This window comes from Mycena indigotica (genome assembly GCF_014461135.1).
Source record: "Mycena indigotica strain 171206Taipei chromosome Unknown Mind.scaff0013, whole genome shotgun sequence".
Classification (NCBI taxonomy): Eukaryota; Fungi; Basidiomycota; class Agaricomycetes; order Agaricales; family Mycenaceae; genus Mycena; species Mycena indigotica.
In genome coordinates, this window is record NW_023503012.1 from 1,804,301 (window position 1) to 1,825,052 (window position 20,752).

The 20,752-nt window shown below is 50.2% G+C and overlaps 3 protein-coding genes across 3 annotated transcripts; 2 read left to right on the forward strand and 1 right to left on the reverse strand.

Annotated features, from left to right (window-relative positions):
* Positions 1–2,948: 2,948 nt before the first annotated feature.
* MIND_01280500 (putative epoxide hydrolase) lies at positions 2,949–4,302 on the forward strand (the record flags this gene model as incomplete). The annotated part of the gene is made up of 4 exons (XM_037369276.1): positions 2,949–2,980; positions 3,020–3,067; positions 3,658–3,914; positions 3,962–4,302. The coding sequence occupies 4 exons, from the start codon at positions 2,949–2,951 to the stop codon at positions 4,300–4,302; spliced, it is 678 nt and encodes a 225-aa protein (XP_037214482.1).
* Positions 4,303–5,354: 1,052 nt separating this feature from the next.
* MIND_01280600 (uncharacterized protein) lies at positions 5,355–6,217 on the reverse strand (the record flags this gene model as incomplete). The annotated part of the gene is made up of 6 exons (XM_037369277.1): positions 5,355–5,843; positions 5,892–5,900; positions 5,947–5,976; positions 6,022–6,042; positions 6,088–6,138; positions 6,188–6,217. The coding sequence occupies 6 exons, from the start codon at positions 6,215–6,217 to the stop codon at positions 5,355–5,357; spliced, it is 630 nt and encodes a 209-aa protein (XP_037214483.1).
* Positions 6,218–16,837: 10,620 nt separating this feature from the next.
* On the forward strand, positions 16,838–18,784 carry MIND_01280700 (Carboxylic ester hydrolase; the record flags this gene model as incomplete). The annotated part of the gene is made up of 6 exons (XM_037369278.1): positions 16,838–17,148; positions 17,192–17,362; positions 17,410–17,524; positions 17,571–17,777; positions 17,836–18,489; positions 18,542–18,784. The coding sequence occupies 6 exons, from the start codon at positions 16,838–16,840 to the stop codon at positions 18,782–18,784; spliced, it is 1,701 nt and encodes a 566-aa protein (XP_037214484.1).
* Between the last annotated feature and the right edge of the window lie 1,968 nt (positions 18,785–20,752).

Genomic DNA, 20,752 nt, shown 5'->3' on the forward strand with positions numbered 1-20,752 from the left:
ATTTAATATATCACTGTTTTGAAGCTGGTTTTTTAAATGCCCCAGGTATCGAAAACAGGATGTAAATGTCTCAGTATTTTAATTCTGCACCCTAGTACGACCCACACTAATGCTGAATACAGTTCATGCATGATCTCAGAAAGGGCAAGACAAAATATGATTAAGAGCTGTTTAACATGATGACCCTCATCCTATGTGCAGGTTAACCTCCTCTCCTAGAGAACAGACCAGGTTTTCTCCACCGCGCATCGGCCTGTTTTCATAAATGCAGAAACAAAAAAAAAAGAACCTTCGTCATGTGCACTGATGTGATCACGGGTGACGCTTCCGATGACACGTGTCAGATGCTTCTTCTTTTTTCACTCGCCGGGAAGGTATGTTGAATCAGGCGGGTCAGGCGCTCTTCACCGGTGACGCGACTGACGCCATCATGCACGATGGGCTCCACCGCTCCCGAAAACAAAATAAAGTAGCGAGGTCGAAAGTTGGGTGAGTATATTAAGTAGGCCTCCTCTGTGCTCCACCGCCTCTAACTCATACACAAGGCACACTTACCCATGTCCCAAGAGAAACCTTTCCAAATCGCGGTACCGGACACGCATATCGAAGAGCTCCGACAGAAGCTCGCACTTGCGCGCTTTCCGGACGAGTTGGAGGAGTCTGGGCGAGAGTACGGGACCCCACTGGCCGACGTGCGCCGCCTGGTGGAGCGCTGGCGGGGTGGCTATGACTGGCGGGTGCATAGGACCCGGGAAGCTCCACCCAAGGGTGATTCAAAAATTTGGGTTTTTGAGGCCCAAAAATCGCGATTTCCTTGTCCAAAAAATGGGTTTTTGAGACAAAAATTCTGAAAACCCTCTTCAAAATATGGGTTTTTCAGGCCTTGGGGAGGTTCGCAGGAAAGTTTTAGACTGGCCTGTGCACCACCGAGTACCAGATGCCTTTTGAGAGGAAAATCACCCCAAAGAGTGTTAGTTCAAAGGTAAAAGCGGCGCAAGACACTTTTTGACACCTGCAAAAATTACCATTTTTAGCAAGTGTCACACAGTGACATGTCACGATCCTTCTTCAAAAATGGGTTTTTGGGGCTCAAAAAAATGGGTTTTTGAGGCCAAAATCTGGAAATTTTTTGAATCACCCTTTGGTAGAGCTTCCCGGGTCCTGGGTGCATGAACGCGCCATTAACGAGGCTCTGCCCATGTTCACGCGGGATATCGATGTAGACGAGTTCGGGCCCCTCAATATCCATTATGTGCACCAGAAGAGCACCGTGGTGGATGCCATTCCGTTGTTGTTTGTCCATGGATGTGCGTGGCGACATTTTTGCTTATTTGCCGTTGCTGACGCTTCGTCGTAGGGCCGGGAAACTTTCTCGAGGTTTGGAAAATCTTGCCGCTGATAAGCCGCATTTTGGAACACACATAGAAAACCACCGTTTTTGTTCGTTTCATGGGTACAGCGCACGTCTAGGAACTGGCATGAGTCCCGAATGGCCAGTTAGGGAGATATCTGCGAGGAGGCGTTTCGATTGGACCGTTGTTGATAGCAACTGGCCGTCCAGAACGACTCTTACAACAACCAAAAACAACAGCAGAGCCCAACCATCATAGAGGATCCATCCAATCCTTTATATATATACCAAAAGGGAGTGTAAACCAAAAGGCATATTCGGTCTGGCACGCGCTGGGACTCGAACTCAGAACGCTCCGACGAAGGTTCAACCAGGCTTCGAACGGATCAGTCCCTGACAGTATTGGAACGCGGTTTCGGAACTTACGCAAGGACAAGGACATGTGGAGGTGCGGTTAAACGGGAAGCATGACTCAGTGGAAACGAGGGCTTGGCTGCAAATCGCGGCGACCTTAACCCGCAACCGTCCAACCGAACAACTCGACAATAGATTGTGATTATCTCGTTAAGAGATTTGCCTAACGGTGTCTGGCGGTTAACCTCAAGTCATGGATATCGATGGAAAGCTAGGGAGTGGAGCAACATGACGATAACAACAACGGTTAGCGGACCGTTCACAAAAACGCATAGACGGTCGCAATAAAGGAGGATTTACAACGGTCATTGACACCAAACACGCGCTACCAGTCATCTAGACCTGGATTTTCGACTCTGGGCCTTATGGCGAAACGATACCTTACAAATTATGCACATGGACCATCATTCTGTTGTGGCGATTTACCTGATCTTATCATTTTCTGTTTTAGTATTTATATCTCTGTCCTGTATTTGAGCGATTCACGGATTGCCCCGCGTTACTAGGTGCATCTGGGGATCTAGCTTGTCAATATCATCCTGCTAGCTCTTTCATTCAAGTAAAAAGGCGTTGTGATCAAAGAGTTGAGGGTTCCGGTTGCCGTATAAGAGAGTTTCGGTTGGCGTACACTTGGTTTCGGTTGGCGGTCGAGAGTTTAAGGCAGTTAGTTCCTGACTTGAGACGACTCCTAGGGTTTAAGGCAGTTAATTCCTGATCCAAACGAGTATAAACGGTTCTGGGCATCGTATTGGCGCTTTCCTATTGCTGGATTTCGTCGATAGTACGCTTAAGGACAACCACAAAACAAATCTTTAACAAGATTTCATTCGATCTACCCTACAACCTTGCACACCCGTGTACAGGCTCTGTTCCCAGGGTTCTGCACTCGTATTAGGAGACGGTTATTGGTGGTTGTTGGACGTTTGGAACGGTGTTATACGGTTATCGCTCAGGCAGAACGACTATTTGTTGTTTTGTTGTTGGGTTTTAGTTGTGTAGTGTCGGTCTCATCTCCAGTCTCCCCACCCGTCATCCACCCTCATCACCGCTGTTGATCGAAGGCTCGTCCGACCACCCCGCCTTCCACGTCGTTGCGGTGGGGCTGCCTGGATACGGCTTCTCCGAAGCACCAACGAAGAAGGGCTTCAAGCTCGACCAATATGCCCAGGCCGGCCACCGGCTCATGCTTGCTTTGGGTTACAATGAATATGGTGGGTCTGCCACCGTGCGCAGCCTTAACTGACACATCGACAGTCACCCAGGGCGGAGATTGGGGCTTCTAGATAACGCGGCGCCTAGCCCGTAATTATGGCCCAAAGCATGCAAAGGCATGGCATACAAGGGGGCCCAACATTCAAATTATGTACATAGGGCCGAATGTTTTTTTTTTCTGGGCCTTCAGACCCCCCTCCCCCCCCTCCTGCCTTATATAGTAATGATCTCCCACGAAAACGTGACTGATGCGATCAAAATCGCATCAAAATGATCGATAGAGGTCTTGAAAATGGAAAATGTGATTAAATTAAATTGTAACTAGGCTATTATAATGTTCCTATGCCTTATAAAGTTGTATTGCTTCTTGCATCATGATGATATGTTGATGCTATCAAAGACTGTGACAAGTTTAGTCACTTCACCAAAAAAACTGGGTTTCACTGCATTCAAAGGTATAAAATGGCATTTAACATGGAAGATCTACATATGAAAGGCCTCCTAAGGCCTCCTAAGTACCTCTTGAAGCATCCCTACACCAAACACAAAAGTTTTTTTTCTAGGCTCTGGCCCCCCCTGCCCCATAGCCGTGATAGGCATCTTGCGCCCCCCTTGATGGCATACTAACCTCCCCATGTCTGTGCATGTACTGTTTCTTCTGCTTGCTCACCTGTCCCCAGGGCTCGCCGTCCTAACTTCTTCTCCAACCCACTCTCTTTCGTTCTCTCCTACATCCAACCGTACACTGAGTGGGAAAAGGCGGGACAGGAGCGCACGAAATGGTTCCGCACTCGCGGTCAAGGCTACCATGGCCCGCAGTCGACCAAGCCGCAGACGCTGGGGTACGGGCTTGCCGATTCGCCGGTCGGACTGCTGGCTTGGATATACGAGAAGCTGCTTGATTGGACGGACGATTATCCGTGGGACGACGATGAGGGTAAGCCTCACCGAAATTTATTCACTCGGGATAACCAACTCCTACAGTGCTGACATGGGTCTCGAGCTACTACTTCTCCCGTGCGGGGCCTACCGCGACGCTGCGCATCTACTACGAAGTGCTCTGGGGCGAGGACCAGTACCCGCTCCCCGCCGCCAGCCCGACGATCCCGATGGGCATTTCGTACTTCCCGAAGGAGATCATCGTGCTTCCGCGGGTGTGGACCCGGCTGCTGGGGAACGTCGTTGCCGAAGCGGAGCACGAAAAAGGCGGGCACTTTGCCGCGCACGAGCAGCCAGAGGCGCTGGTAGGCGACCTGCGCGCCATGTTTGGTCGCGGTGGCCCGGCGTTTGGCGTGGTCGGCGGACGGAACGGCTACGATGTGTAGCGTTAGCACTCCAGCTTCGAATGGAGTTCAATGGACACGGAAGGAACTTGAAATATTAAGCAAGAAGTTTTGAATACGAACGATTGTACCATTTATGAAACCCGAAGTCCCAACTTATATCTCTCATTCCGAGTCGACAGAATGACACCCTGATTTTTCCGTGGATTCCTTTGGTAAATTCGTGGGCAAGGATTACTAAGTAAGTAGGATGAATAGATTTGGCCCTTGGGATTGTTCGCTGGCTAGTAGGCTAGTAGTAGCCAGCGAACTTGAACTTGGTCTTGACTCTTCAAGTTGAAGAATATCCAGTATCATCTACTAGTATATGGTCGACGATCAATGTCAGGTCCCGAGTCTACCGTGGCAAGTACAAAGTTCATTTGTTGTGCGTCTGAACGACGATTATAGAATTTGCATCATAATCTGACACAAGCAACACAGATGAGAATCGACTCATCAATGGCATTCAACCCATCTTATTCTTAAAACAGCCAGGAACAGGTTGAGTCACGGAGCATCTGAATGACTCCCATCGTCTTCTCCTTCGACACGGACTGCGTTCCGCCAACGTTCCGCCGTCCCCAAGCCATTGTAGTTGGCAGCAGGTGACGTCTGGGGGACGTCACCCCATCTTCGCTTTGACCCCGTATCCTCCCCACGCCCCTCGACGGGTTGCCATCAACGCCAGCGTCGTGATGGTTACGACGGGGTCGAGCACTGGTCAAGCACCTTTTCCGTCGACGGAACGGAAATAGCCGCCTGCAATCGCCGCAGGCCCACATGCTGCCCGGGCGAATTGCAAAGCGTTATCAGCAGCCAATGGGGGAAGAATACACTTCGTGGATTGGTGCTTGAAGATATATATAGTTACAATAGAGTAGGGACCTGAGATCATGAGATATGAGATGTATGGTACAATGCGGTGGGGAGATCGAATCAGAGCAAGGGGAAAGCAGAAGAAAAACATAGAGAAGACAGCAAGGTTGACAGCGGCGGATGGACGGGAGGAAAGGGAGAAGAGCAACGTGGAAGGAAGGAGGGCGGGCCGGTTGTCATTGTTGCCCCAAATGGCTAGCTGTAGGAAGGGGGGTGTCGACGGTGGCCGTCCAGACGTCACGGGGGTTCGGATGTAACGTCCAAAGAACGGTATTCCCAAGTAAGAGATCCGTTGCCCCGGTTCCAGTCGGGGGGCAAAATCCCAAATAGGCAGCGCCACCAGCGTAGCTCTCGCGGCTGATCTTCGAACGGGCAAGGAAGTTGAGAAAGGTCGCGAACTCTGCTGTTGTCAGTGCCGAAGAGCCTAGCATGACTTCAAACAACGACGACGAGCAGTTGTCTACATTGACGGTGGTATGGGCGGGGATGACATCGGTGAGGAGCTGGTGCTGATATGATGAGAGGAGAAAGGGCGACGGGGGAAGAAGGTTTATGGGAAACAGGGAGTCGATGCTGGATTGGGAAAGCTGTAGCATAAACGGGTCTATAGAAGACCTTGGGGAGCATGGTAGAGAGAGGTAGGGCGGACATGGTGCTGGCGGCAGCTAAGGCGAGCATCAGGAAAAAGAAGAAGCGGGAGAAGGAAGACAGACGACAAAGGTCTGTAGTTGAATCAATGAAAGCGAAAAGTAGAAGTGGATGGCGCACCCTCGACCGAAAAGCCGACTCGGGCAGGCGCTGAGCGTGTATGAGCGGGGGCAAGAGTTACTGGATGACAAGTACCCGTTGAGATATCTGACGGGGCTGAACAAGGTCAGAAGCAATGTATTTGAGACCGAGAAGGCATACGACGGCGTCGATGATAACCAGAGGTGGCCTGGTCGAAGAGGAAACGACATGCTATGGGTTGTAGTCAGCCGCAGCCAATGCTAGAAAGCCATATGCGTACGTAGGACCACGAGTCCCTGTGAGAAGGCATGGCGGCACTAGCAGAAGGATGAGAGGGAGCGAGGAGGAAGAAGGGGGAGGGTGACGCATTCGACCTACCTCTTAAAAGAAGTCCCCAAGCGTTATGGTGGGTAACGCTAGGGGGGTCCGGTGGCTGAGTAGCTTCCCCGCTTCTCCAGATCCCATCGAGATCGGGGATTTACCAAGTATTGGTGAGCCTGCATGAGTGAATGCTCGTGAACTTGAACTGCTGCGGCCTGCGCTCGTCGATAGCACGTACCATAGATGGCCTTGTGGTCAACTGTCTGGGGACATCGTTGTCGAGGCAAGCCAGAGAGTGGCTGGATGCGACGGCTGTTCAGCCGGGGCGGACCGAAGGGGCGGTACTGCAAGGGAAAGAGATGAGGGAGAGAGGTGGGAGGGATGTGACAAGTATCCCCAAATGGCGCTTGCCAAATGAATGATGTGACCGGCGCTGATTGACCATCGGCGGCCAGAAGCCGTGGGCCGGATTCGGGAAGAGAGGACCGAGACAATGGGATTCAATAGCGAAGTAGCGGTGACCGATGAACGATCTGCAAAGCAGCGAATCACCATCGCTGCATCCATTATCCTCAAAATCTCTAATGCACCGCGCGCGCATCGTGGACAATGTGAATGTGTGCGATAAGGACTGTGCGGAGTGCCGGTAAGATTCAAGCGTCGTTCCTGGTCGCCTGGTTCGGTGATACGGTCCGCGATCCGGATCGGCTAGACTCACGCTGTCTCCGCCGACGGCCTTCAGGCTTCAGTTCATGAGCCACTCGTGAGTGGTGGATTGCTGCTTTGAATTTTGCCGCTTGCTCTGGGGACTCGGAGTAAGAGATCGGTGAGAAGTCATCTTCCGGATCGAGCCAGCCAGGGCCACATTGCCAGCGAGACGCGTCGGCCCGGGCCGAGTTCGTGAAAGATGTTTTGAAATGGTTACATACACCGGTATCATCGACTCGTTTCGCTATCGTCCATGAGCCACCAAGTAATTTTCGATCCGAGTAGCTTGCAATGACAACTGAATTGCCTGACACCATCTCAGCGACAATGTCCAGCTGATCATCCCCTGGGCGGCTAACAATAATGACGGTGAGTCCCCATGACGAGAGTTCGCTTCGGCGAGCGTGATCGGCCGATGCACTCAACGGACTCCCACTGTCGAGGAAGAGCCCATTCTTTTTCCCACTCGCAAGCTAATCTGCCTCGATGGACGATCGGGGTCGGTTTATGGGCAACACTTGGAACTAGTTTGTAAAAGTGCCTCCAAGTACCTCGTCCGTCGTCCTGATTGATGTTCGAAGCTTGATGAAACGATGTTAGGAACAGCCTCGTTGTCTGCGACGAAAGTTGTGGGTGGGACGAGTAGCTTCTCTTCGAGCCGCATGGAGTTTAGAGCACTGGAAGAACATGACGGAAGCAATATCTGCCGCGATCGCAGTGGGTTCCTCTCGGAATGACACAGTTTTAAGAGGTGAAGCTCGAAGCTCATTGCGTCGACGACCAGCCTGTAGGTACCAGTAAAGTTGATGTTGACCTTGACAAGTCCGAGTGGGAGCAATCCGAAACCTATTGTTCTATTGTTGCTCTGCAAAGCCTCCTGGGACTTGTATAAGATACCAATTTCGTATTTGCGAGGCAAATAACCGGAAGAACGGACTCGGAGCTTGATGGTCGAGATACGCGCGACGGGGATCATGAGGTGCCATTGGCTTATCGGACTCCCACACGAGCTTTGACAGGACCCGGCATTCATCCATTTCTCCGCCACCACTGACGCATGCCACATGCATTCAACTAAAGAGCAATGTGGATGATAGAAGGAGCCGGAGACCTGCAATTTGTTAGTGCCGTGCAGTCACTTGAGCAAGACATCACTGAGATCTCGCACCTCAACGCTAGAACTTGAATGCAGCCAGAAAGCCTGAGCGAAGTCCTTAGATTTGAGTTGTCGTAATCCTGCAAGCGGACCAACGATTTAAGCGAGAGCTATCGGACTCCCACAGACGTATTTGACAGTTGCTATGTTTCTCAACTCGGTTGTGGCGTCTGCTGTAGAGATGCGTCCTTGGTTTTCGAAGCAATGGAAGTCGGCGGTAGACATGCTTCCCCTCATAGCAACGGACAAGGATACACCCCAAAAGCATTCGGCCGAGTGTGGGCGATATTCGGAGGAGAAGCCATTAGTCTCATGGAGGCTAGTACCATAGAGAGAGAAAGTGGGAGGCCACGTCACCCAATGACATTTACGTGACGATGCTTATGTGGATCACATTTCGCATCACTTAAATTCACTTTCGACATACATGATACTTCCGCTACAATGGCGTGCACCAGGGCTGATCTCCACCTCCGCGATGGTCAACTTGAACACATCCTTTACTGCCAATTGATATTCCTGATGGACCAATCTGGCTTGGGCACATGGTTTATAGAAAAGGGTATATGTATCATGTCGAAGGAGACAAATGTATTATTAAGTATTTTACTCAATCCGAATATCATCTTTGGTGTGATCTTGCATAAGAAATCTATAATTCACACGATGTCATCAAATCACCTAATTAGGCAACTTTGGGTGCTATAGGTGCCAAAAAATTGTGATCAAGTACCCCTATGGGAAGTAATTTTTGAAGGTTAGGTGTGACATATTAACATAGTGTTATATATGACTCACTCACATTTTGTAAGAGATCAGAAGACCAACAAGAGTGAGCCTTCTATTGGCTAATCTACTGCAGGCATTCAGCTTATTAAAGAGTTTGCAATGAGCTACCCTGCGGTTCTGGTGGCCCATTAATTTGACATTTTATCTATAGTTTCCCTACAAAAATTTGGAAAATTTGCACATGGTAATGTAATTCAGTGGAGTATGCACAGAGTAAATAATGGCAAGAAAATACAAATGAAGCCGACCTAGCAGGGGAGGATCCAAAGAGAAGAAACTCAAAGGGTCTGCTGGTTAGGTAGCTGACTATATACTATGGTAGCTTCTGTTGTCAGGCACAGAAGGCCTGCACAGTGTTGCAAGGTCGCAGGGCAACTACTGTAGCATTTTAATCAATTTGGCGGTCACATATCACACAGCCCTTAAAACACCAAAATCTTTTGGCAATCACACACAACAGCAACAAACACTGAATTCACCTCTCAAATTGAGCATTTTTTTAGAAGGAAATATATATTAAAAGGTGATATTTGTGTTCATGTTTCTATAGGAAAAGAAAGATTTGAATTTACCGTGTGTATACTAACAAAATTTCCCTTCTTTGGTATTTTTGTAACACTCACACCGGATTTGGTAAAATATCCCTTGAAGTAGAAACTGTTGTAGATTCTGGTAGAATCTAGAACCAAATCAACCTATGGAGATTTGAGAAAACTACTGTAGTATTTTAATCAATTCGGCGCCCAAAAAGTGTGTGACATCGGCGCCGAATTGAGATTTTCGGCGTCCGAGGCCTCCGAGTGTGACCGCCAAAAAATTTTCGGCACATTACGGCGCGGCCCGCAGGGCCGCGCCAGCCAAAAATGGTCAGTTTACCGGGTGAATTCGGCGTTTGTCGCTGTTGCATATGACCGCCGAAAAAATTTCGGTGTTTTGACGGCGGTGTGACGCGTGACCGCCGAATTGATTAAAATGCTACAGTATCTATGGGACTGAAACTATGCCTGAAATGGTTGATATCTGGGCACATATATTTGGTCATGATATCACGCACATCAAATGTGGTGAAACTAACAGTGAAACAAAGGATTTCACTCACAGTTTCAGCACAGATGATACAAGGGAAATCAGCAGTGGAGAAATGCACATAGATTCTCTTTGTTTCTATTTGCATTTCTCCACTGCTGAAACTGTAGGTTTACAGTACAATGAAATTATTGTTGAAATCTCAAATTTATTCATCCCAGAAATTGTGATTAAAACTGTCAGTATATATATTGGAGAAATTGTAAGAGATATTGTATGTATATCAGTAACTTGAGGGTCAACCCTCAAGTTAACCCTCAAGTCAACCCCAAGGGTCTGACCTCTGGGTAGACCCTACAAGTTCAGTCTAGCTACATATTTAAATATATAATTAGCATGAATGGGATAACAACTTTGTAATGACTTTACACAAACTTTCTAATAAATGTTACCAGATTGTAGGGACCCTTAATACATGTTACTATTCAGTTTAGACCTATGCTTCAAAGTCAATGGTTGAGTCGGAAAATGCAAATTACTGACCTAACCCTGGGTTTTCAAAATAGTGGTAGGGTCATATCTTATTGCCGTTTTCAGAAAAGTTGGCACCACAGGGTTGAGAACAATTTTTAACAAATTTGGACCTTGTGATAATTAATTTGTTTCTCTATCATTTCTAGCCCTATGGACATAATTCAAGCACATAAAACCACCGTTTTGGCGGGGAAATTTTATCGCTTAACTTCCGCCATCAAATTACCATATATAGATATTGCCTGATCTGCCCCCAACCGACCTGATTGAGTCATTTTATTCAGACCAAATAAAATAGTTTAACCACATATTCAACGGTAGGTCGACTTGACATACCTATACCATATGCCCGCTCAAAAATCAGCCCAAACGGACATGATTTGAGCAAGAACAATTCATCACAATGATGGATTACATACATGTGACACTCGTGCTTCGCTCTTCGCTTCCGCCGTCATGACTGGAAAGCGAAAGCATACCAAACCGCCCCTTGATGACACTCCAGCCGCAAAGGAACACGCGGACCGGTCGCGTGGCTGGCCGCGTGGCTGACTCGTACCTACCGCGTACCAGCGGCGTACCTCCCAAGTGGCCACACTATGAAAGGAAAATGATGTCATGCCTCATGGCTGGAGTTCGGCATCCTAACCGCCGACTGGTGAATGCCGTGACATGCGGCTGCGCATCCCTCTTAACTCTTGACGGCAATGACCATTGAAGACACGACGACTGGCAATACGGAAGGAACCAAATTATCATGGGCCGATCTGCCCCTGAATATCCCAAGCTCAACTAAAGCTGGGCCCGCCGTCACGGTCCCCGGGCCTCGCCAACACGCGTCCGCTGTGTGCAGACACAGTCGCTGGCCTCTTTCTCTTGAAAATTCCAGGAGCTCAAGAGACATGCCAGCGCTCTCTCCGGTGAAAATTTCAGGCGAAGCGACCGAGAAAGGCACAGCGCTCACCGTTCTTGCGCAAGGCCGTCAACAGGGAGAGAGGCCCGTGAAGCGCGCGGCAGAGCGCCAAGACGCGCTGAAAGAAGTGTGGTTATATCCCTTGAGGTTAGCTGGACGTGCCCACGCACGCCGGGGCCGGTCGCGGCCGAAATGGCCAAGATTCGGCCAATGTGGCATCTTCGCTGGCTAAGATCCACCGGGCGGATCGCCGCACAAGTCTCCAGGAATTACCAAGGAGTGGCGCGCGTTGCGTGTTACGATTTTCACGCCGATCCGCGGTCGTGATCGCGCGCGGTGGGGTGTTTTCTGCAGAATTTGGGCCATGAATGGAACTCAGAGGCGGGGCGAAACGGGCAACTTGGAGCGTGTGGCAGCATGGAGAGGAAGCAGCGCAAGTGTCAGAACTCGCGCAGGCGGGCGGGAGGGCGTGACTGAGTGCTCTGAGGTTGCAGGCTTTTGAAGTACTACAGAATGGCACGCGGCGCCGAGGCGGATTCGCAGCACTCTTTCTCACAAGCCACCGCCGAGGTTGTCGACGAAGAACCCACGGCAGAGGCACGGATTGTGTTATTATACATCCGGACGGTGTTCGGCGGGATGTCCGGAGCAAGCCATGAGAAGTTTTGGCGCTGACACGTGGCGTCGCGTGATGCGACGCATAATCTCTTTTCCTCCTCCACCACTTGTCCCCCTGCCCCTTCCCGCCTCTGTGACGCCTGCGGCGGCCACAAGGTCTATACAATGATGCTTTCCGCGGTCCGTTGACCGGTCGATATCACTTGGTGGGGTCCATCCAGACGTGTCGCCCATCGCCCACTCCGTCATGCGGCTTATAACTCCTCAAGATCACTCAGTGCGTCGTCCGCGGGGCTTTAAAGCATGTCTGACTACTCTCAAGCTTCACAACGGGTCCATACTGGCAACAACAGGCCTCTCCGTTTGACGACGACGACCACCACCACCATACCTTCGACCATGGATTTTGCGCTGCGTTGATCCGCTCAAGCTGGATGGGGGTCCGAGGCTCTTTCGAGGATGTCTGACCGCTCATGAGCCGCACAGGCACATCGGGCCAGCTCCGGCCACGGCCCAATTACTGTCTCTCGCGGTTTCGTGGCGGGTACAGCTCACAACAACCGTACATCGGTCCGCCGCCTTACCTTACCATCCTCGACTCCGTCCCGTCCGTCGCCGACATCTCCGAGCTCTGGGAAGCGCGGAGTATTCCTCCTTCTGCCGGATCGCCTACCGCATTGTACTACGCCAATCGCACGCTCGCGCTCTGCGGACTCCGGCCTGAGCTTTCGGCCTTCTTGGAGGCCCGGGACTTCGTCGCCGGGGAGCCCAAGGGCGATATTACCCGCGTGTCGGGCGGCAGCGCCAGCCACCGTCAGATGTGTAGTCCCGCGGGCCTACTTCTACTCAGACGTCGATCGCGTCGCACTGTTGCCGCCATCCATATAGCGCGTACTAGTATGCGTGCTGCGGGCGTGCCGATTGTATGGGTCCTGGGAGGAGTTTTTCTGCGGGACATCACATGTTATACATGCGCGGCGCTATCCCCCGAGCGATACTGGCGCTCGTCTTCTTCGTCGCGTTAACTGACACTTGCGCTACTAGTAGGGCTGCCCAATTCGCCACCACTAAGGGTCAGGCGTGGACTGGCTATCTTGCCGCGGGGGAATCGAGCAATGATGATGCGTTCGTGCTGTCTCACTCCCCTACCATCACCTTTTCCCGGTCGACGGTCCGTCATGGTTGTGGTCGCCGTTTTGATTAGTTGAGCTCCGATGAGGTGGGTTGTCCTTTGCCTCTGTGCTCTGCTTAAGCTTTTTAGGACCACCACAAACTTGACTGGAGCTGAGGCGGGCGGTGCCAAAGTTGTGGTGTTCGGCAAGCTCAACCGGGATGGGTGCAGGTATATGGGAGATATCTTGTGGGTACTGCGGTTTTTAGTGTAGAAATTACATGTTTTTTTTTGAAACAAATCAAATGGATTTATAACATGTGCTATGTGACTGCAATGCAATATTCTCTGATTGGAGGGCGTCCGACGAATGTGTGCAAGTCTGCGGCGGAATGACAGCTGCAGTATGGCTGTTTGCGGGCGGGCAACTAAGTACTGGGCACGGGCGGAGCGGTTTCTCGCGCAGCGATGACGGCCCGTGGGAGAGATTCCCGGTATGTGGCGGCTCTAAGTCCATGTCTTTATAGTCCAGGTTGTCTTTGAGCTCCTGGCACTGCGGCAGAGCTGCCAGAGAAGGGTACACTGGCAGTACTATTAGTGCCTAAAATTAAGTAGTATAGCATAGGCGCAGCACACTGGCAGCACTACCTCAAATCTCCATGAGTAACAATGTGCTCTGATATCATAACTATTAGTACAGCGCAGTTCAAGTCTGGTATAAATTTCAGCTGAACTTGGACTCAAGGGATTGCTAGCGTGCCTGAGCGAATTATCTAGAGGCCGGACCATCAGTTTTCTTTCATGACTAATTTCACACATGTAATTCTTTGTGCAACGACACAAAGACTTGGACGCCCGTTGTTCGAGGTGAGCCAGAGGCGAGCCAGAGGCGGTAGGTCCGGGGTCAGCCTAGGGACAGCCACGCGGCCGGAGCGCGTGTTCCGGCACGCCGTAGGCTGTGCCCCCAGTGTTAGTTAGAGAGCTCATTTGCTATCCGCACTCCGCACTCCGCACTCATCAATGGCACTTAACAGTATTTACAAACTCACTTCCTTTTGACCATGTCAAACGTACGCCTCTCTTCTGACAACATTGACCCCGCCAATACTGGTCAACGGCGTTCATCCTGCTTGTACGAACAAATGGTTCCTCTCTCTTTGCCTATGGCGAACTTCACCTACAATGCTGGCGCTCCTGTCACTTCGGTTCCTGTTCCTGTTCCTCAGACATCTACTAGCACAACCAACCCTTTCCGGCCTGGTTTTGTTATGTCTCCGCAGGATCCTAATCCAAGTTCTATTCCTTTGCCAACAACTCCGCTTCCAAACACGGGTCGTTTCGCTACACCCCCAACCCCACAGGATATCAGTCTAAGATCTATCTGCAAAATCACAGTATGGTCAATATAGACATCAAATGATGATCAATTGATTTGCAGAACTGCTTTGATAGTAACATCATCCAGATCTCAGCCTGACCCCCAAAAATAATGTCACAGAACATTTTTCACTGACATATGGAGTACATCACTGTGGGTTGGTGGTGTAGTGTCAGTTCCCCTCCTGTTTCTCCTTCTTTTGGTTACCGACCCCTCACGCCTTCACGATATCGAAGAAGAAAGTGAACCTGTTCCTATGTATCGGCACACTTTCAGCAGACCTATGAGCCCTATTCAAGGCCGCTCCCGGAAACGGAAACGATTCCGGTCAGGGTCAACCAAACCGCAACCCCTCTCCGACTCTTAGTGGCAAGCCAAGTCCGTTCTTGACTTCGCCTACTAGTCGATCTACGACCCCTCCTGGTTTCCCTGGAGGTGGACCTCCTGGCGGTGGTGGACCTGGTGGTGGTGGACCGATTACTTCAACACTCCCCCTCGAACACGAGTCGAGCCGTGCTTTCATAAGCGTGTTGCGCAGTGGAATACCTTGCCTAGTTAAAGGCTTTCTTGATATGTGGTGTTTCTCCTCCCCCTTTCTTCATGCAGTCTCTGATGCTGACTATCAATTCCGGTGTCCGTTGCCCATGTGCCGTTTGCCGTTTGACTGTTCCTGTGGTCCTTTGTGGCCGCCCTCGGCGCCAGCGTCAACCCGGAGTCCATGCCATGCCAATACCAAATCCATTGCCGCAGCCGATAAGCCCTCGGTGTCCATGTCGGTGTCTGCAAGTGCATTCCCATGTCGTGTCAGTAGCTTCCGGCCCGGTTCTATCCATCCAATTCCAAGTCCGACTGTGATCCAGCCCATCGTGGCGATCCGTTTCGTGACTCTGTTCCATTCCATTCCAAGTCCCAACCAACTGATCCAGCCCATACTGGCGATCCCATGGTGGTAACCCATCCCAAGCCAAGTCCATGCCACTCCGGCGCACCGGCCGTGAGCCCGAAGCTGTGTCGATGACCGATCTATGCTGACCATGCCCATCTGTCCGTGTGCTGGCGATGCTGAGCCATCTGCCATCCGTCCAGTACATGTCGTTCCCTTCGCCGCTCTTTCCCGCGCTGCTCTGCCAGCCCATTGCCATAGAGGGATCACATCCCAAAAGGCTGCTCCACGGAGCTGTCTCATCGCGTGGTCGCTATGTGTCAGAGGAGGGTGGTGCAGGGGGATAATGAGTGATTCCGCTACTGGGGGGGTGCTTAGCCAATGTGAGGTGCCGGGGCCCATAACCTGTTGAAGAAACCAGACCAAATGTTCGATGCCTATTAGAGAGAACTACTACAGTATTTATACTATACAGCAAATTCTAGTAGGTTCTACAAATGTGAGTCAATGGAACCTTGGAGAAGAAGCCAGACGCTGCGCGTCGGTGATGGCGCCAGAGCATGGCCCGGCGCTGACGTCATCACTCGGTGATGACTTGGGTTCGCCACCCCGATTACTTCAACAGATAGACCCTCTCCTTGTCCTACAGTGTGAAGTTTTAGACAAAGTCAGGACAATTAGTTCTGATCTGGCCAGAAACATTCTGTTCTTTGATCCTACCTTCCTTTGGATGCTTAGTAATACAAACATTAAAAACAGGGTAAGTATTCTGGGAGAAGGTGTTTAGAAACAAATAAAACAGGGGTGGTTTAGAACTGGTTTTAAAACACCCCAATAAAAACCAGGCCCTAGCCTTAGGCTTGAACCATGTTACCCCAAGTCTGAAGTCTGGAAGGTATGAGGGCCTTAAACTTGGCTAAGAAGTCTCTATATACTGTATATCTCCTCAGTCCAGCCCTAAACCCTCCCAGAAATGGGCAAAATAGATTATTTTTGTGCCAGGAGCGCAAATGATGGCACTGATGGTACATTTCATATTCTAGTGTTCCTGCCCAAAAGCCACAAGCTTTGGCCCTGCCAATTTTCTTCACCACAATCAGCAAATTTCTTTTTACAAACAGCCCGAGCAACCCGAAATCGCTGCGTCCCACGCCTGTCGATTTGCAGATCATGCGACACGTGTCACACATTGACCTGTTATGGGCAGCCTTGTCCTCCGCGTCCACCTTCTCCCCTGCGGGAAGGAAGGAAGCGCACACCACGCGAGCGTCACGCGAGCGCTGCCTCACGCTGCCAGGCGACCTTGTCCCAATGCGCTCCAAGCGCGATGGGATCACGGCGCGCGCCAAATCTGGCTCAGACCCCCCGCTGGAATAGGCACCCTTGGGACGCTGCGCTGATGGACCTTGGGCCGTGCGGGGCAGGCGCGGGCCCGCTGCAGGGGAAACGAAGATGGGCCAGGAACGAGCGTTGTTCCTGGGTCTGCCGCGTAGATGGAAGATGGGTGTCGTAAGCGACGACAAGGTCGCTGGGAATATAAGAACTTTTGCGCGGGTACTTTCCCTATCGACTTCCTGTCGACGTCCCCTTCCCTTCCCTCCCTGGCCATGCTCGCTGTCGCCGCCGTCCTGCTCCTCCCTGCTCTGGCCCTCGGTCGGGTGTTCCCACGCACCGTCTCGACTGTAACGCCCTTTGGTGCCGCCCAGGGTGTCGCTAGCGCAAACGGGGCAACGCGGTATGCTGTGCGCTATGCGACCGCGCAGCGCTGGCAGCAATCGGTCATGTCGTCCAGCTGGCAGCTTCCGTATGTCGGCCTCATTCCCGTTACCCTTCTTGACGAGTTGCAGGAATGGCTTTACGGATCCGGCCGCCCTCCCACTGCAATGCCCGCAGCTGGGAGTTGACGACTCGACATTTGCGGAAGACTGTTTGTCCATTCTGCTCTATGTTCCGCCTGGCCTGGCCCCCGCACCCGGTCCTCTGCATAAGGCGGGAACCGGAGCAAATACACTCGTTTGGTGAGCCAGATGATCACTTCGTGGAATTGGCGCTGAGTTTGATTTAGGATTCACGGCGGCTCGTTTGACTCTGAATCGTCGACGGAACCCGGACTGGATGGGTCAAAACTGGCTGTTGCGACCAACGCTATTGTCGCGGTGATCCAGTATCGCCTTGGCGCGGTGAGCGGAGATCCCTTCGAATTCGGTATGGCTGATTATATCCAAGCTCGCACTTCTCGCTCCCAATGGACCTCCAAATCTTTCCGTGTTGGATACGATGAACGCCCTCAAGTTTCTCGGCAAGGTGCTGCCTTCGTTTGGTGGTGACGCCTCCAAGATCACGTTGGCCGGACAAAGTAGCGGGGCGGGCATGATCCGCACCTCTTTTTGCCACTCCATCTGCTGCGTCATTATTCAAGAGCGCGATAATGCAGTCCGATCCCATCGTGCGTGGAAACCTGAGTTGTTCGCGCTTGCTGACCTTACTCCAGGACTACGGTTTCCTCTCTACGACCACCCAGTCGACACTACAGACGTTCTTCAACGGCCTTCTCCCCTGTTCTACAACAGACTCCGCCTGTCTCGCTGGACTTTCCACCGACACCATCCTCTCCGCCTATGCCCAGCTCAAGGCGAACGCCTTGGCGCTTGACCCGTCCACCGGGCTCGGCGAGCCAGTGCGACCTGTTCTTGACGGCACCCTCGTCACCACCCCGCTCGACAGCACTGCGCCGTTTCCAGCTGTTACCAAACCACTGCTGCTGACGAGCACACGCAACGACGCCGGGCCTACTATCTATGATGCGCTGTTCCCCGGGCCAGACCCCATTCCCGCGTCGATGTTCGCGCCCGTGACAGCGTTTTCACTCGGCCCCGACCGCACGCAGACCGTGATCGAGTCGCCGTTCTACCCGATCGATCCCGATGGCGATGAGGATGCGCGCGTACCACTTCAGGTTCTCGGCACAGACTACATCTGGCGTTGCTCAGCGTGGACGCTGGCCCGGACTTGGGCAGCCAACGGAGGCGCAGGCAAGACGTTCGTGGGCATCTGGACGCTCGGCGCGACGTACCCGTTCAACGACAATATCCCATACTGCCTCCAGCCCGGCGTCGTGTGCCATCGGGATGACATCCAGATCGTTGTGAGTATTCTTTTCTTACCGCGTAACCGCTCTTGTTTAAGTTTTCCCCTAGTTTGGCACGACCCCCAACCCGACGCCTGCCCAGGCAGCACTGACGGCTGAGATTCAGATGCGCTACCGTGCCTTCCTTAACACCGGCGCGCCGAACGTGCCCGGCCTCCCGCAATGGGCACCTGCGACAACGACAGACGTCCATGCGTATGTACTGGGCAACGGCACTGTCCCCGTCGCCGCCTGCGACCCCTCTTTCTGGGGCGCGGCTGTGCAATACGACTACCAGTTCTACGGAATCTAGGAGCTCTGGTTGCCTGCTTTCTCCTTCATCACATTCTCCTTCGATATTATGGTACCACCACGTTAATATGCTGTCTCCTTCATTCTCCTTCATCCAGTTTGCCACCAATGTATCCTTAGTGCGTAGCTGCCTGCTTTATACCACTGTAGCCATTCAATTCAGATTGAGTTCTGTTCTTCATGTTGTTGAGAAAAGCCTTTGACCGAAGGGCTGAATATTGAATCTGAGACTGACGGGCAAATGAACCAAATCAAGAGGAATGATTTGAACTTTATCTTCAGCTTGACTCTTGAGCCATAACTGGCATGAGACGGAGGATGTGGCTCATGATGCTTTCTATGTGGAATTGCACCCAAATACCAGCTCACTTAATCCCTCTCACAGTCTATATTCATTTATTGTCCCCCATCCACCAATAGGGAGTGGCATGGATATACCCTTGGGTATGTGGGACTCTATCCGTATCTGTATCCATGCCACGTGGTGGCTATGTACCCATATCCATGGATACGGATACGGATACTGACCTATTTCATTCAATTAGGCGGGTCACGGTCACATCGGATTTTTTGGCAGTATGATAATATGGTCTCCAACAGTATAATACATATCCATAATATAATATAATGATAGTATTGTAGAATATTATATTATATCCACTTTCAAGGGACCTTCAAGATTTTTAATGTATCATTATGTAATATTCTGGATAGTATGCTCTCCAAACCCCTACCTAACATTATGTTTACAGAAGTACTTTAGTTACATTGCCTTATGCGGAAATTGTAACTATATTACAAGAGTACTAGTATATGAGGATTGTGTTGCCTATTAAGCTAAACAGCTTCTTATCCTAGTCTTACATATATACTTCAGGGGAACCATGGAGGCCTAAGATCAAGGTCCTACCAGGGGAGGATAGTGCTGGACTATTATGATATTATGCCAAATGCATAATAATAATAATGTGGAATATTATATTATAATTTCATTATAATATATTCTCATATTTAACCCCACTTCAACAAACTTTTGGCATTTTCAACCTTAGTTTCCAGTATATAGTTCAGTGTCAATACTCTTGAATAGTAGCTTGTCCAAATCCCTCTGTTAGATATTATTTGGAGAAGGCTTTTCAGTCACTGGTCTATATTAAATTGCCTTTTTTTTTATAGAAATTGTGACCACATGACAATATTGATAGTATCTTATAAGTGAAAGACAAAGACAAGTTTATCTATTTCTTTATCTGCCAGAGAAACCCTAAATTCTTTCTGCAGATTAATTCTCTGATATATCTAAGAGTTATCTCTGGTTTTCTCCTCGGTGAGAATCAGAACTTAAATTAGTGAATAAATGTGGCATTTATCAGACAGTTTTACTTTTTCTGCTGGAGAAAGAACAGATTTATCCACAGGCTTTCTTTGTGTTAAAGGCTATCATTTTATGTAATAGTTTTTACATATAAAAGAGAAATAGATAAATTAGGATTTACCTGTACCTTTATACTATAACTTTCCCACTGGGGAAATTTCTAAATCAGCCCAGTGATGCAGATACTCCTATATGTGGCATGATGATAAATCATAATATATGTGGCATGATAATAAATCATAATATAATTATGGCCACCACTAAGGTTTCCAAAGGAGAGGCACAATTCACTTGAAACCCACCTAATCGGAGAAGAGATAATGTAGTATTTTAATAAGGTTGTATGTCATATGTCACACTTTTTACTAAAATTTTTTCATATGTCACAGAGGGCCAAAGTAGTATATGAAAGTTTTCAGGCCGTCAGAAACATATAATTTTGAGGTCCTGATGTCCTATGGGGCCTTTAACACTTTGAGAAATGTACTATGGGGTGATCTTTTGCACAAAAAGACCACATATAAGCCAATTATTCACATCTGAGCCTTCTTTATCAAAGTGCAAATGGAAAAACTTAGTGGCATACCATATGTC